Source organism: Zalophus californianus, chromosome 4 (genome assembly GCF_009762305.2).
Source record: "Zalophus californianus isolate mZalCal1 chromosome 4, mZalCal1.pri.v2, whole genome shotgun sequence".
Taxonomy (NCBI): Eukaryota; Metazoa; Chordata; class Mammalia; order Carnivora; family Otariidae; genus Zalophus; species Zalophus californianus.
In genome coordinates, this window is record NC_045598.1 from 53,633,273 (window position 1) to 53,651,085 (window position 17,813).

At 41.2% G+C, this 17,813-nt stretch overlaps 1 protein-coding gene across 5 annotated transcripts in view; it reads left to right on the forward strand.

Annotated features, from left to right (window-relative positions):
- The window catches only part of DNAJC6 (DnaJ heat shock protein family (Hsp40) member C6), a 140,923-nt gene that overhangs the window by 103,683 nt on the left and 19,427 nt on the right, over positions 1-17,813 (forward strand). For all 5 annotated transcript variants that reach the window (XM_027577722.2, XM_027577728.2, XM_027577737.2 and 2 more), the window contains 11 exons: positions 561-683; positions 1,866-1,999; positions 2,480-2,674; positions 4,011-4,128; positions 5,631-5,710; positions 6,567-6,760; positions 6,866-6,946; positions 9,189-9,623; positions 11,782-11,916; positions 14,478-14,546; positions 15,574-15,693. In XM_027577722.2, the coding sequence (XP_027433523.2) occupies positions 561-683; positions 1,866-1,999; positions 2,480-2,674; positions 4,011-4,128; positions 5,631-5,710; positions 6,567-6,760; positions 6,866-6,946; positions 9,189-9,623; positions 11,782-11,916; positions 14,478-14,546; positions 15,574-15,693 (1,684 nt within the window). The remainder of the gene's footprint in view (positions 1-560; positions 684-1,865; positions 2,000-2,479; positions 2,675-4,010; positions 4,129-5,630; positions 5,711-6,566; positions 6,761-6,865; positions 6,947-9,188; positions 9,624-11,781; positions 11,917-14,477; positions 14,547-15,573; positions 15,694-17,813) is intronic.

Here is a 17,813-nt window from a genome sequence, read left to right on the forward strand (position 1 = left end):
GCTTGATCTCATGACCCTGAGATCATGACCTGAGCTGAGATCAAGAATTGGTCGCTTGACTGACTGAGCCACCCAGGTACCCCTAAATGGTCCATTTTTATTTAAAACGTACTTCAAGGGGCACCTGGGTGGCTCAGTCGTTGAGCGTCTGCCTTTGGCTCAGGTCATGATCCCAGGGTCCTGGGATCGAGCCCCACATCAGGCACCCTGCTCCGCGGGAAGCCTGCTTCTCCCTCTCCCGCTCTGCCTGCTTGTGTTCCCTCTCTCGCTATGTCCCTCTCTCTCTGTCAAATAAATAAAAATAAAATCTTAAAAAAAAAAAAATAAATAAATAAAACGTACTTCAAAATGTGTGTTTTGATACCTTTACTGGAATGGAATTTTTTAATTAAGAAATTGTTATATTAAACAACTCTTCTGTGTTTGGACCCTGTTCCCATCTCTTCCTGTCTATATTAAAAGAGAATGTGGTATCATATTCCAGAAGTTGTTGGTGTGATAGCTCCTTATGGAGAGGGGTCGCTTGGGGAATTCATTTCCTTCATGCTCTGTTCCGTTAGGTCTCAGAGTGCAGTTGGCCCATCAGGCAGGCCCCCAGTCTGCACAACCTTTTTGCTGTGTGTCGGAATATGTATAATTGGCTACTACAGAATCCCAAAAACGTCTGTGTTGTCCACTGCTTGGTGAGTAACCTTTATTGTTGTTGTTGCTGTCATTTGTGGTAGGTGGGTTTGGTTTGGCCAAATACACCTGGCTCTATACAGACTGGTGGACAGGTAACATTTAAACAGATTAAGCATTTATTGAATCCCTACTTAGGAACTAGTTAATGTGAGGGATATAAAAACGAGGGAGGAATTTATTATTCTTGCCTTAAAGCTTGAGTACTCTTGAGAGAGGCAGATACATACACATAACACAGGACCTCTAGAATGTGCTGAGTATTATAAAAGAGGTAGAAACAAGGACTGTGGGTATGTAGGCAAAAATACCATTGATTTCTGTGTGAATAAAGTTGATAAACACATTGGAATACTTATCATTTCTTTTTGTGCTTGAATAAAAATGAAATAAGAAGACCCATCTGCCCTTGTAAGTATAGATTGATTGTATGTGACAGCAATTCCTTTGGGACTGATGACTCTTTTGATCCCTGACTCCTTAGAGTCCCTTTCCCCAGCTCTTCTCTGGTGGTTTCTTACCTATCATTTAAAACTCAGCTCTGGCAAAATCTTTCTGACTCGTGAGTATTTTCACAGTATGGACATTCCCATTGTATATCTAAATGTCCTCTGTGGCATCCTCATAATCTGGTGACCTGCCTGTTTTCCTACTAGACTGTAAGCATGTTGCAGGCAAGAACTGTGTCTTCTTTACCTTTGTACCCAGGTATGAAGGTTTGGAATCAGTGATTGCATACATGAACAAATGGACACACAAGTGGAATCTGAGCATAAATCTATACATAGCTTATTCCAAAAGCAGTATTTACCTAATCTGTCAACTCTACCTCTGGCCTGCAATCAAGAGACCTCAACTACTAGTTCTGATCCTACAAGTCCAAAGTTACTTTGAAGATTAGATTATTTTTCAGTAAATACATGCAAATCAAATTTATGTTGCTTGGTTTTTTAGGTTAGAAGAGAGTTAATTTTGCCCTAAGAATAAGTCTTCCTTGCTGCTTTGTGATTTGAAGAGCTGGGACAGAGTTTGGTTTTCAGGCGCACAGTTTTGAACTGAAAATCATTCTGTTAAGAGGAATTCTCCCTCTGTCTCCCCTCTTTTAACTGCAAGTATAGCCATTCTCGGTGGTGAGTGGCTGATTGGACCATGTTTGTGACAGGTTTATGTATCTTCCTTGGCAGGATGGACGGGCAGCGTCGTCAATTCTGGTTGGTGCTATGTTCATTTTCTGTAATCTCTACTCCACTCCTGGCCCGGCCGTGCGATTGTTATATGCAAAGCGACCCGGAATCGGACTGTCACCATCCCACAGGAGGTAAAGTAAGCTAGATGCAAGGTAGGCCCAGATGTTTTTAAAAAAAGGAAAACCCTTTTTAGGTAATTGACTTATTATATTCCCATTAGTCACAGTTTCTTCTTTTCTCTTATTTAAATTGCCTCTCCTTTTTTGATAAACCCTAAAATTTTTCTAGAGCCAGCCTTTAGCTGATAAATTGAATCTGATAGATCAAATAGGAATAGATGTGCAAATATCGAGCTAGTATAAGGTTCCCATAAGCTTTTTCACTTAATAAATACCCTTTTATCAGTTCTTTCGGGGAAATATAGTAATGTCACTAGATGAAAGCTTTCCTAAATGGCAACTTCCTTTTTTGGTAGTTAATGTTTAAGAAATTATCACATTAAATGGTTATTATAAATTAGTTATTTACAAGAACAGACTTCATAGCAAAGATTGATTGCTTCTTTCTTCTGGTGTGCTAGGCACCGACAGAATGTCAATCTTCTGTTTCAGATACCTGGGCTATATGTGTGACCTCCTAGCAGACAAACCCTACCGCCCTCACTTCAAGCCTCTCACCATTAAGTCCATCACTGTCAGTCCAGTTCCTTTTTTTAACAAACAGAGAAATGGATGTCGTCCTTACTGTGATGTATTGATTGGAGAAACCAAAATATATACAACCTGTGCAGATTTTGAACGAATGAAGTAAGTTATGATGCTTTTCTTTTTTTTTTGATACTTTTCTTTTTTTTTAAGATTTTATTTATTTGAGAGAGAGAGAGCACACAAGAGAGCGAGTACAAGTGGGGCGGGGAAGGGTAGAGGGAGAAGGAGAAGCAGGCTCCCCGCTGAGCAGGGAGCCTGATGTGGGACTCAATCCCAGGACCCTGAGATCGTGACCTGAGCCAAAGACAGACTCTTAACCGACTGAGCCACTCAGGCACCCCAGTCATGATACTTTTTTTCACTTCTTCTTGTGAATTGCTCAATTCTTGTATAAGCTGGATCATATTCTTCCTGTGAGGACTACATTATTGTGACATGACTGATACTAAAAAACAAAGTTCTATGTAGGTTAGAAAAGCACAAGTAAGTCAAGAGATGCTATAACTCCTTCTCAAATGGAGACACAAGTAAGGGACTAACGTGAGCTATAATGAGGGTTAAGACAGTGATGGGGACTGAGGACCTGCACATTTAAGAAAGAAATGACCTTGATGAGATTTGGTGAGGATGAGGGAAGAATCAGGGATGAACGAAGTTTCTGGGTGAGCAATGAGGTAGATGGTGATGTGATTAAAGAAGTTATAGAATCCACAATAAAGAGCAGGTGCCAGTGGGAGGTGTTAGGAAGTGTGGAGAGCAGGGAGTGGATGGTAACATAAAATGAAGTTAGTTTGGGACACCTGGGCGGCTCAGTCTGTTAAGCACCTGCCTTTGGCTCAGGTCATGATCTCAGGGTCCAGGAGTCGAGTCCCACATCGGGCTCCTTGCTCAGCAGGAGCTCCTTGCTCAGCCTGGCGCTCCCCCCTGCTCATGCGCTCACTCTCTCTCTCTCACTCTCTCTCGCTCTGACAAATAAATAAAATCTTTAAAAAAAGATGAAGTTAATTTGGAATAGGTTGAATTTGGGGATTGGTATCCAAGACCCTCATAGAGCATGGCATTATGATCTTGGTTGGATATTTTTGTTCCCTCTGTCCCTGCTTTAACTATTCATTTAAAGTTAGGAAATGACAAATACATCAGAGCTAGGTGTACTTGAGGTTTATGAGATCTGCAAAGTAGGGATGGGCAGTCAATTTATCTGGAAGTCCAGATGGGATGGAGGGAGAGAGAGGGCCTAGCATCAGACCAACAGCATCCCATGGTAGAACCAGTTTGCATCCACAGCTGTGCTCCTGACTCTGCTCAAGGTAGGAAATGGTTCTTGGGTCTAGGCTTGGGCAACAGGTCCCTTGGCCAGAGCCACAGAGGACTCTACCTTTGTGATTATACAAGATTGGACTCTTGCAGTGTATATTTTTGTTTCTGTTTAAAGAGAATACCGGGTCCAAGATGGAAAAATCTTCATTCCCTTGAGCATCACTGTACAAGGAGATGTGGTTGTTTCCATGTATCATTTGAGGTCAACCATTGGGAGCCGGCTACAGGCTAAGGTATGGTTTCATGAAGAATCATGGCATAAACTCTTCTGAGCTTTTACTAGGAGTATTTTATTGTATCTTATTCTTTAAAGTAAGCTCTATGCCCAGTGTGGAGCTTGAATTCATGACTCTGTGCTCTGCCGGCTGAGCCAGCCAGGCATCCCTTAATATAAGGAGTTTTTGGAGGCTTTTCTCTGCATCACTTTGGGTTTGAATGGCTTGTAGTTTTAGAATTAGAAAGAGCCTTTAAAGATTACTTATACCGATTTCCCTATTTTATAGGGAATGAGACTCAGAAAGGTGGTGATTTGCCCCGTCCTTGGCATGATGCCTTTGCCAGAAGCTGACAGCCCTAGAGCTTCTAGCAAACCTTGCTCTTTAGAAGCTTGTGCCCTTTTTTATAGTGTCCCATTTGAATCAATGTGAGAGGAGATATTTCTATGAAGGGTGTGGGATTAAGTAATTATATTTTTTCAATTTTTTTATTACCATGAAATTCACATATTAACATAAAATTCACTCTTTTAATGTGTACAGTACAATTATGTTTAGTATTTTCAAAAGGTTATGCAGCACCACTATATAATTCCAGAACATCTTTGTCATGCCCAGAAGAAACCCTATACTTGTTAGCGGCCACTGCCCATTCCCCTTTTCCATCTCCTGGGCAACCACTAATCTACTTTCTGTTTCTATAGACTTGCCTATTTGGGACATTTCATATAAACGGAATCATACAATATGTGGTCCTTTGAGACTGGCTTCTTTCACTTAGCGTGTTTCTGAAATTCACCCATGTTGTATCATGTATCAGTACTTCATTCCTTTGTATGACCAAATAATATTCCATTGTGGCTCTATCACTTTTCATTAATCTCTTCATCAGTTGATGGACATTTGGGTCTTGCCTCTTCTTGGATATTATGAATAATGTAATAAGTACTTGTATTTTAATTCATCAAATATTTGCTAAGTGCATACTCTGTGCCAGTCATCACCTTAGGGGTTTAGGACAGACAAGAATAAGACTGTGTCCCTGCCCTTCAGGAGCTTAGCCTAGCAGGAGAAAGTCACCACATATCTGAATATCCACTATCACAGTAGAGGTGGGATGGGATGCCATAATGGGAGTGGTTTGTTTTAGCCAGTGGTGGCTACAGAAAGGCTACAGAGAGGATATGACCTTGTAAGGTGGCCCTTGAAGGACGAGTTCCTCAGGTTGGAGCACGGGCATTCTGGGTAGAAGGAATGGAAAGAGCCAAGGTATGGTAGTGTGCAAGAACGTGAGATATTAGTGGAGGAAGAAATGGTTTGTCCAAGCAGAGTTCATGGGGGAAGAGAGGCTGGAAATAACACCGGGCCATTACCAAATGGCAAGGTCACTTAGTATTCATAGTAAACAAAGGCTCAGATGTTGAAACAGTTGAAGGTGTATGGCTCCCCAAAATATAATCTTTTGATCCGATTCCCTCTTCATGGGTTGATTGTAATGTGCTTCTCTCCTATATTTTTAGGTGACCAACACCCAGATATTCCAGCTTCAGTTTCATACTGGATTCATACCACTGGAAACCACAGTTTTAAAGTTCACCAAGTGAGTACTGCTTGCCGAACACCCCTTTCAATACAAGCAGCTGTGAAATGCTGGAAGCCAAGTGCCCAAAGCTCATTTGCTCCGTGCAGCAGCGTCCCCTGGCAGCTTCCCCTGGAATCCTGCGCTGCAGGACTGTTAGGGTGTAGCTTAGCAACACAGAGAGCCTGGTTGCCTTTTACAACTTGCAATTGGGTATAATTTGTCTTGAACACAATAGGATCAAAGACTTCAAACAGAAAGGTCTAAAATTCCCTGTGAGGGAACAAGACTGAACAAAGTGGAAACAAAGTATCAATACTGTGACCCTTTGCATCTGTGTATCCCTTCGTGTTTTTCAACAGGGAGCGCAGTTTAATCTGTGGTAAGATATGAGGGATGACCCTTCAGACAGGATGCCAGGCCATAGCCCTGAAGAAGGGTACCCCTCTGTACGAACCTTAGTTGCTTTAATATGGTGTGGTCTTGGGAACTCAGAAGGGTGGCTGAAGCCAGGGGGATAGGGTCAGGGTAGGGGTGGACATTCAAGAGCTCAGGGTGGCGGTTGGGGGCTGTTTCATTATGTTAACAACAGATTTGGCCTGACCCAGGCATACTGGCTGGATCTATCAGCCGTCCTTCTAGAATGCTTTCACAAGTGGTAGTATCCGAATTCTTTGAGTAGCCATTATTCTCCTCTTTCCTCTAGATGAGGAAAACAGGCTCAGAACAGTAAAGTAACTTAACTGGTTAATGACTGCTTTTTGTCGAGGAATGAGTCTCAGGGTTAATCTGAGTCAACCTACAATGGTTTCTGTGCTGAACATCATTCTGATCCCATTGTTTTTCACCGATCTTCTTCTTTTAAATTCCTATGTAGACCTGAGTTGGATGCATGTGATGTACCAGAAAAATATCCTCAGCTATTTCAGGTGACTCTGGATGTAGAACTACAGCCCCACGACAAAGTGATAGACTTAACCCCACCATGGGAACATTACTGCACAAAAGATGTCAATCCTAGCATCCTCTTCTCGTCTCACCAGGAGCATCAGGATACTCTGGTCTTAGGAGGTATGAGTCCCCTGGTTTTGTTTTCAGGGCAAAGCCTCTGTGTTATGTATCACTTTGACTTCTTTACTGTTTTTCACTGATGTTGCATGGCCTTCTGTCTTGCAGGACAGGCTCCAATAGACATCCCTCCAGACAACCCCAGGCATTTTGGGCAAGGTGGCTTCTTTTCCTCTCTCTGTTGGCAAGGTACTTCCAGGCATTTCTCTGAGTTACGTGGTTAGATACTTAAGTTACATGGTTCTTCTGTAAACATGGTTTGTCCTCGAAGCAGCCTCAAAGACAGCAACACTTGAAGTCATCCTTGTTCCTCCTTATTTCACACCCTCCCTGCTCATTCCTTTTTTCAAATCAGGCGATTTGAAATTACTTCCCTACTTTCAACTCCATGAGTAGGTACTCTTAGACTGATGTAGAAAACCATTTTCAGCCGGATTCTACCTTTTCTCTCTATGCTGTGTTTTGGATCACATCTTTCCTGGATTTACAAATAAGCGTGATATTTTCTAGGATTTCCCTTTATGCTGCCGACACACGAATGCCCTCGAGTACATGTTCTGAAAATATAAAGTCTGGCATTTCCCCCAGAGGGCTCTCACCACCAACAGGGTGGATCTAAGCTTCCTCCGGTGCAGAAAAGGCACACGCTTCGCCCATATGTCTCTGCTACGTGCTTTAACAGCCATGGCAGAAATTGGGCTCAGTCACAGTATCCTTTTCTGCCAAACCTGGAGATGTTTTTAGAATCTTTCCAACATAACACTTCAGACCGCTGCCATTGGTAGACTGGCATTGGCATTCTGTCCATACACATTTGCCTCCTTGCTGTAGCGTTTGCTGAGGTTAACTGCAAGATTCAATGCAGAATTGAATCGCAAGAACTTTCTCTAAGAAAGGGGTAGGAAAATAGCTTTGGAAATGCTCTGGATAAAATTCTCTTGATTGACCTTTCTTCACTAGGTGAACATAAGATGGTATTCCCATTGCCTATGGAGTTTTCCATGTTTGGTGACAAAAAAAGCTCACAGAATTCCTTTGAATTAAAAGCCTTACTTTCAGAATTTCCTACTGAGAAGTGGAACCAATAACATTAAAAAAAATTGGAAAAGCCCAGCGAAATCTAGCAGCAGGTAGACTTCCCAGTTCCCACAGTAACAAGTCCCCTACCATCTTACCTTCCTCACATAAGGGCTTTTAATGAAACTTCACTTTTCCTTCTCCATTGACATTATAGTAAGTAATTTAGAAATCATTCCTGTTAGGGTCTGAAATAGGTTTTAGCACAAATGCACATTTCTTATCTGAACCTTGCAGAACCAGAAGCATTTAGGAATTGCAAAAGTTTTTGACTTTCAGAAAGGTGATATGGTACATAAATTGTATATTACTTAGCATCCCCAATGGCATCTCAGACAACTTGTAATGGAACATATTCATGTTTCTGCATTGAAACATAAAAAGAATCACACTGGGTGATATAAATGAAGATTATAAATACTTTCACGTCAGTTCTGGTCAGATTTTTCCACCAGCTGAATTTGTTCCAAACTTAGGGAAACGTTTCCCATTTCATAGTTTTTTCCATTTCAGAATTGGGGATTAGGGATGTCAATCTGTACTTGATTTGGAATGTGGGTCTAGCTGACATTAAATAACGAAGTTTCCTTGGAGGATCTGTCTCAAGGAGGGCCTGGAAAGTCACTCACCAGCCTCTCCATCCCTTCTCCAGAACAGGCCTCTTCCTTGCTGCCCATCTGATGCTGAAAGGGTCTAAGGACCATCCTGAGTGGAGCCTCTCCGTCCATTCACTTGTTAGGTGTGTGTGGCTTGCTTCCACTCCAGACTGTGGGAGGAAGGACTTGCTTTTGGCCGCAGGCCTGGAAAAGAAAAGACAGTGAGAGGAATCAGCAAAGGATTAGGAAATAACAGGTTTTTTTCCCAAAGCACCTAGCAATAGCACCTGGAAGATAATAATCATAATCATACTCGTAAACGCTTAAGTACTACATAATATTGGTCTGAACACTTTCTCTCTGTCATCTTATGTAATCCTTACAGTAGCCAGCAGAGTTAGGTACTCTTTGTTACCCCCATTTTGCTGAGGAGGAAACCAAGGCACAGAGGAGAAGTAAAGTAACTTTCTCAATGTCACAGAACCAGTAAGTAGTAGAGGTGGGATTCAGACCCAGCCTGTCTGGTTCCGAAGTTTCTGCTCGTCCCCATGATGCTATCCTGCCTCTCAGATGCTCAACAAAGGGTGATTGAATGATTTGAGAAATACATCAGGTTTTCCATCGGTAAGGGTCTGAAAGCATTGTTTGCTCAGGGCTGCTCCTTTCTCTTTCTGGAGTAATGGACTGACTTCACTCACAAAAATCAGTAATGCTGTGGCCAGTAACTAACTAATTATGGGCACCTCTGCCTTCCTTAGATCAGAAATCAGAAAAATCATTCTGTGAGGAGGACCATGCTGCCCTAGTGAATCCAGAAAGTGAGCAGTCGGACGATGAACTTCTGACCCTTTCCAGTCCACACGGCAACGTGAGTGGTGACAAACATCATGGAGCTAAAAAGCCCAGCAAAAAGCAGCAGGGGTCCGCTGCTCCTCCACCCCCCGAGGATGTGGACCTTCTGGGCCTAGAAGGGTCTGCAGTGAGTAAGAACTTCTCTCCGCCAGTGGCACCTCCCACCAATTCTGAACTGCTGAGTGACCTGTTTGGGGGTGGAGGTGCAGCTGGGCCTGCCCAGCCTGGCCAGTCAGGGGTAGAAGACATGTTTCATCCGAGTGGACCTGCGTCCGCCCAGTCGACACCACGCCGATCTGCCACCTCCACGTCTGCGTCTCCAACCCTAAGAGTAGGAGAAGGTAATGTTTTCCATGTTGCACTGTACCTCTCAGTTTTGAATTGTAACCTTGGGGCCAAGCAGGCAAAATTGAGCTTTCCTTGTAAGCAGACTTTTCTGGTCTCCCTGAAAGGCTCTCAGAGGTCTCTATCTTCTGTTAAATGGAGAACACAAGAGGAAATGGAAATGTTGTCCATTTTGGTAGGACAGTGTAAGAGTGAATGCTTGAGCTCTTCATCCTTTCTTTGTTTTTGTGTTGTTTTTTTTTTTTTTTTCCCCCAAAGCTTCAGTCCCGGAGCTGCTTTAGTGACTTTTCCTTGGAGATGTAGACTGATGAATTATTACTAATAATAACAGCTAATAATCTTGGGGTACTCACTCTTTGCCTAACATGAAATTTCACACTAAACATGGATTCAATTATTATAAAAACCTGGTAATTAGGTGCTATTATTGTCCCTATTTTTAGAGTTAAGGAAATGGAGGCTTAGGGTCAAATTAGTAGTGTACATTTATACAGCTTGTTATTGGCGGGGCCAGGGTCCAAAACTGAGCCAGTGGACTTGAGAGCTCTCTCTTAGTTTTCCTGTAATGTCTTCCTGGAATTGTGATTTTTCTGAATGCACTTTGGTTATGCAGAGAAGTACTTCATTGGCTCAGGATGCATTTAAGGGACTTAGGCCAGCACCACCATGGACTGTAACTGAGCAGTTGTTGCCCATGTGGTCTGGCTTCCCTTTGCTCACTGCTACAGACCCGACCTATGACCGGTCATCCACAATGCTTTGAAATTTGCAAGATGCTGTAGCTGGGTCAGCGTTTTAGCTGCCCCTTCTTACCCTCACCATCAACCAAGATGACATCACGTTAGGAAGAGTAAAGAGAAATGTTTCAACTCTCCACTCCCATGGTAACCTATGGAAACTTGCTTTCCCATGCTAATCCTTCAGTTCTCAGAGGGCTCTGGGGGTGGTCTTGATTTAGAGTTGTTCAACTGGAGGCGTTTGGTGTAAGAGTGAGTCTTAAAATCATGGAATGGGGGTGTTGAGGCTTAAGCTCCTACATTAGTTATTGATGGAGCCATGGTGGTACCCAGGTGCCCTGAGTCCCAGGCTGTTTCCTATCTATTTGACTTCCTCTTATCTAGTTCTTACTCACCAAAGTGAATAAAAGATCTGTCAGGAAAAAAAATCTGCAGGGTCCAAAATACCATAGTACTCAGTCAGGTTTCAAGGCCACACACCTTGCATGACTTTCAGTGATTTAATTCATCACAGTCTAATGCAGATAGTTACATTCTAGGGTCAGAGCTACAAGGGATGTTTGAGACATGAGTTAAATCTGTGCCCCAGGTTATAGATAATGAAATTGAGCCTAAATATATTGATTGACTTGGCTCTCTGAAACCTCCATTTTGTTGTCTGTGGAGTGAAGGTAATACTACTATCTGGCAGGGAGAGACTGAGAAGCAGCTGACATACTTTTTATGAAAGGCAATGTAAGCCCTGAGAAACGATACAATATTGGTTTTACTGTATTGTTGCTGGAGGCCTCAGCTGCTTGCTTTGTTCTAGTCTTTTTAGTACATTCACAAACTTTTCCTCACTTATCTGCATCTGGTTTCTAGCAAGTTATTTGAGAAAGCATTTGAGTGACATAGCAACACTCATTTTCTCCTCTTTCTAACTTTCAAGTGAGCCAGAGACCATGAAAAACACGAAACTAAATTAAATAAAACCTGATCAGTGGGGTTTTCTACTGCTTACCTGGATAGCAGAGCTCCCCTACCTGGTATTTGTCCACTAGTATATTCAATATGAGCCCAGGTTGTTCATGGAGCATTTTCTTTGGTCCCAGCATGGTTTTGCGGGTCATTTCTAGAGGGCCCATGAGGCCCTCATTGATGGTGTTTATGTATCATCCAGCAGATAAATCTACAGTCCTCCTTTGTCCATAAAGATGGGATTGTTCCTGTGCAGTCAGGAATCCTCAGGTTCCATTGTTGGCCCTGGGGGAAGTTTTAAGGATAGGATGGGCGTGTGGAGCAGCCCGGGAGGCAGGCTTCATCCCAGTGTTTCAAATATTTGGCCTAAGACCTGGCCATAGTGACAACTCTTCAATATTAATTTAATGAATGAACTCACAGGACAAAGAAACACATTTTTCCTTCTGTTGTCTAGGTGCCGCCTTTGACCCGTTTGGAGCACCTTCTAAACCGTCAGGTCAGGATTTGCTGGGTTCTTTTCTGACCACGTCCAGTGCTTCCAGTGACCCCTTTCTTCAGCCTACAAGAAGTCCTTCACCTACAGTGCATGGTAAGAACGTATTTTAATTAATTAATTTATTTATAAAAGATTTTATGTATGTATGTATGTATGTATGTATGTATGTATTTTAGAGAGGGAGTATGTGTGTGTGAGTGGGGATTGGGGCAGGGAGGAGGGAGAGGGAGAGAGTCATCGAAATGGCCTACATGGCCCTATGTGCTCTCGTCCCCCAGTGCTGTGACCTCATGTCCTCCCCCTCCTGCTCTCTCCGTTCTAGCCATACTGACTTCTTACTGTTGTGCTGGCTGTCCCCTCTTCCCAAGGCATTGGCTTGACTAACTCCTTCAGCTCCTTTGATCTCTGCTCGACTGGTACCTTCTCAGTGGGGTCTACTCCAACTGCTCCATTTCATATCACAACTCATCTCCGTGCCCCTACTGTAGATTTTTGTTTCATCGTATTTATCAACTTCCAATATACTCAATAATTTATTCATGTGTTATGTTTCTTTTTCTTTGTCCATCTCTCCCCACAAGAATATGAGCTCACAAAAGCAGGGAGTTTTGTTTGTTTTGTTCATTAATGCTTCCCTAGTGTCTAGAAGAATTATGGGCACATAGTAGGTATTATCCATCTGTCTTCCCATACAGTATGTAAATATAAAATGAATTAAATCATTTTTTCCTAAGTCTCTTTGGTGAATAGTGATAGTGTTAATAAGGTTATATATTTTCCCCAACTTTAATACTTTGAACTTATAGTTTTCATAAGAGTACTATCTTTTGTGTCCCATGGGTATGTATGTTAATAGTTCAGCATGGCAATTCTGGACTCAGTTCTCTGGTGCTTGTGAATTAGTTAGAAGATGCTTATCACCCACTCTCAGCCAGTTAGCACCCCTTTGTTTTGTCGCTATTTTGACCTCTGTCATGCCAGTGACTGAAAAGAATTTTCCACTATCCTTGCTGGAAAAACAATAATTCCACTGTTAGTGGGTCAGTTACATCATCTTCATACAGGATAATATATAGGTCAGACTGACATGTCAGATTGGGAGCTCAGATTGCCCATCTCTGACTTCTACAAGGCATCACCAATCTCTTCTGGAAATCAAGAAATAGTGCCTTTGAGTTCTACAGATATTTATTGAACATCTACTCTGAAGACAACAATCACTTGGGGCATAGTGTTGGAAGAAAAACTAAATAACCATAATAAAAGGCAAAATAGAGATTGAAAATACTAGATGATTACCTTTTCATCTGTATATTCCTATATCTTCAACAGATTTTACCTTTCTTGAGGCTAGACAATGTCTTTTAGTTCTCTGTTCCGTAGTACGGTGCCTTACATACGGTGGGTGGTCATAAGGATTTGTGGGTTGATTAGTAATAAAATTGAAGTTCTAACACCTATTTCTACATCCTAGTTGGATATAAGACTAAGATCAGAGTTTAAAGGAAATCAAACAGCAAATGTTAGCAAAATTGTCTAATTTCCACCACAGTTTTCATGGGTTACTGTGGTAGAAGAGAAATAGGAAAGAACTATTATGACTGATAAGGGCATGTTCTTTTTAACTTAATGATGGGAAAGCACAAGATGTCTCGGTTGGTACTAAGCAAACAAAACAGGCAAACGCAAACCTTGGTAATGCTAATTTTGGTGCTTTGATGTTTCCTTTGGTGGTGGTGGTGTGTGTGTGTGTGTGTGTGTGTGTGTGTGTGTGTGTGCACATGTGTGTGTTTAATGCTATTTACCATGTAAGTTTAATGTTTGCATTTTACTCACAGATTTTAGGGACAGAACCTACAGGTGCCTTAAAAAGAAGTTCTTTCTTATGGTCTCTTGTTTCTTATTTAGATTTTATAGATTCAGAAAAAGCTTACTCTACCAAGGTATATTCCTCTAATATACCTGATTCTCTGTAGCTGAACATTTCTTTTAAATTCTACATTTGGAATTTTGAGAGGGGTCAGAATGGTCTCTCTTGAAACTGCAGTAAGTTAGTTTTGAGTGATAATGAACTGTGACATTGGCATGGTAGATGATATATATAGTTAGTGCTCAATACATGCTCTGATTGACTCATCATTCTCCATTCAGTCACAGCAGAAGAGAAAACAAAATTTCAGTTCTAAGCCAATCATGGTTCTCATACACTTATAATACCAACTTAAGGCAAATGGAGTTTAAGTTTCTTTTTACCTTTTCTTATTGGCCACTGACTTTGTGTTAAAGGTAGAGGTAGGACACACAAAGATGAATAAGATAGTTCTTGCCTTCAAGGAACTAACAATTTAATGGAGACAGACATATGCACAGTTATAACTCAAAGTGTGGATGGAAGTAAAATATAGGTAAGCCAAAGAAGGAAGAGAAACAAACATTATATGGGTTCTACCAACTCTCATGTAAGTAACCATAGATGAAGGCACAAAAATATCAGTGTGCAGAATATTGGGAGAGCTCAGAGGCAGAGATGAATCACTTGGGACCTTGGCAGGTCCTGCAGGCTTCATGGAAGGGACAGCATTTTTCTGTGTGAACTCAGGAAAGTAGGTTCTCAGCTATTTTGTTGTGATTCTTTTTCATCTTCCTATTTGCAGCTTCTAGTACACCTGCTGTGAACATTCAGCCAGATGTTTCAGGAGGTTGGGATTGGCATACCAAACCAGGTAAAAGTCAACAGGTTATTTTTGTGCACATTTAGCTAATTGCTAAAGCATAATCCTTCCCCTGAGCTGTCATGAGTACTTGCAGAGTATTATAGCTCACCTATGTAATTTCCTAAACACTCACCTTCTGGTGGAGCTTTTTACCTTTGATGACAAGATAGTAGTGTGTTTTATACACTATTTAACTATTCTCAGTTTCATTTGCTGAATGTCTGTCGTGACAATAGAATTAGACGAATCTGGGTATATAGCTAACTCAACCACTTAGAAGCACTTGGATTTTTTTATAAGCCTGAACCTCCATTTTATAATCTGTAAAATAGGGTTCATAATTCTTGTCCCACACAGTTGTACAAGTTCAAGTGAAATAGCTTATATGAAATTTTCTGGCATAGAGTAGGTACTGAATAATCTAAATAGTCTTCTTTCTTAACAAAGGATTTTAGTGTTGAATTTGTCTGTAATAAATAAATTCTCTTTCTCATGGCTAATATGGTATTTCTTGAGAGCCATCTTGTATGATTGCATTTCCAGTGCTGTGCAAGTTAACACACACACTCATACACACACACACACACACACACACACACTATATGCTTATCTCACAGCAACTTTTTGAAGCAGTTGCTATTTCCTTATTTAACCAATGAGAAAATTTTGAAGTTCAGAGAAGTTAAGCAATATGCCAAATTACTCAGCTAGGAAGTAGCAGAGCCAGAATTCAGATCCAGGCCTGACTACAAACCCCATAGGAAAGAATGAAGTCAGGTGATATGAGAGGTGAACACTGGACATAATAGTTTCCAGTGATGGCCAGAAATGACATATGCCTTCTCTGTTCCCTGTTCCTGCTCCAGGCCACTCTTCACTTAAGTCAGAGAAATAAGGTCTAACAACTTCTAACATATTTGCAAACCCTGTCCTAATTTGCCTTCAGAGCAAGATGAACGGTAGCTCTGGATTTCTGAATTTCAGAATTCAGCCTTGGACAACTAACTCATTTTCAATGATTTTATTTCCTTTTCAGGAAGTTTTGGAGTGGGAAGCAAGTCAGCTGCCACCAGCCCAACGGGATCCTCGCATGGCACACCCACCCATCAAAACAAACCACAGACTCTGGATCCTTTTGCTGACCTTGGGACACTAGGTATGAACTCAGCAGGTTAAGATATAAGTAGCATTTACTTTGGCTACAAAGCCTTACATCTAAATCTCTGGTGTTACCTGGGACCTAAAATAGTATGGGTTCTTAAGCAATACTCTAAAATCTGAGATGGGCTTTTAAAAAAAGAAAACAAGCTTCAAATACTGGGTTGGAATTAACCCCTAGTAAACCATTTCTCCAGTGCCTAATTTTGGATTAGTAATATGAGTACAGTCAGAACCTTCAGGAGCACCTGATAACAGAGTTTGGCTGCAGCAAAGGTAATGAACATGTAGGACAATGCTGAAAAATGAGGCTGGCTAGATAGATTTGTGCCATATGGGGCCCACCATGCACAGGGCTTCCTGTGATGGTACCCCTGAGATCCTCATGTTGGCATCCTGTGTCTTCTCTCCACTGACTACAGTGCTCTCTGGTCAGTTTGTAAGATTCCATACAGAAAATAGACTCTGTATAGTATTTTCAAAATGTTTTCCATCATATGTTAATCATTGTTGCAAGATAAGTGTTTCATGGGGAAGTAATTTTGGAAGCACTAAGTTTAGTGGACTTTGATTATTGTAAAAACTTCTGAGCATAACTGTTCATGGTGATGTTCCCCAAAAGGATACAGGTTGCAGGGTTCTCAAACAATTTCACCAAGGAAACGTTTTTTCAAGGAACAGTTCGTTCGACTAGTATGTCATGAAACCTTTTCTTTCTCCTTTTTCCTTCTTCCTCTGGGCAGTGCGGAGTTAAATAAGGATAGGGTATCCCTGACACAGAGCTTTGAATTGGCCATGCTGATAGTTTATGTTCTCTTCAGAGCCCTTCTGAAGCTTGAGAGCTAAATTGTCTGTAGGGAATGAGAGCATGACTCCATTTTTGCCAGTAATTGCATCAGAATCTACCTTCCATCATACACCTGTTAGAATTTTTTTTCTTTTAAGAACTCTCAAAGTCATTTTCCTTTCTTTCTTTTTTCCTTCTTAATATACATTTCAAATTTTAAAACAATAACATCAGATGAAATTCTACTTCAAATAAAATCTTATTCACTGGGCGCCTGGGTGGCTCAGGTGGTTAAGCATCTGCCTTTGGCTCAGGTCATGATCCCAGGGTCCTGGGATCGAGTCCTACATCGGGCTCCTTGCTCAGCAGGGAGTCTGCTTCTTCTTCTCCCTCTGCCTCTCCCCCTGCTGTTCTCTGTCTCTCTCGCAAATGAATAAATAAAAAAAAATCTTTAAAAAATTAAAAAAATGTTTAAAATCTTATTCACTGTTCATTTTTTATCCATTCCCCAACTATTTACTAAGTGCCCTCTGTGTGCTAACATTGTCTTAATAAAAACCAACTAAACAAACAAAACCAAAACAAAATTCCTGCCTTCCTAAAGCCTGTATTCTAGAAGGGGAAAGAAACAGTAAATGAATAAATATATAATATGGTGTCAAATAATAAAAAATAACAATGGTATTTTAAGAGTTTTACGTGTATCATTTCATTTAATCTCAATATTTTGAAGTATTGGGACTGGTATCCTCATTTTGCAGATGAGGAAACTGGGGCACAAACGATTAAGTAACACACCCAAGTCCCATGGTTTCAACACCCTGAAGCTCTGGAGCCCACACTCATAAGCCCCATCTTAAGCACTAAAAAAAAAAAAAAAAAAAAGCAGAGAGCGTGTGAGTGATGGATGGCCTGGGGTGTTATTTTAGGTATCAAGTGGTTAGGAAAGGCCTCTTTGAAGAGGTGATCTTTATAGAAAGTTCTTTTTAAAAACCCAGCATCACATTCTGCATTTAGTTGTCATGTCCTTTTAGAAACCTTTAATCTGGAATCATTCCTTTGTCTTTTTTTTTGCTTTTCATGACATTGATCCTTGAAGGATAGAGGCCCAGTTGAGAAAGTCTCAATTTGGGTTTGATGTTAACTTTGATCACTTGCTTTAGAGGGTGTCTGCCAGGTTTCTTCATTACAAAATTACCATTTTTTCCCTTTGTAATTGATGAGTAATCTGGAGATAATTTGAGACTACCCTATGTGAGAATATCCTGTTCTCCATCTGATTTAGCTACTGGCTTTAGCAGTCATTAATGATTCTTGCCTGAAGCAGTTAT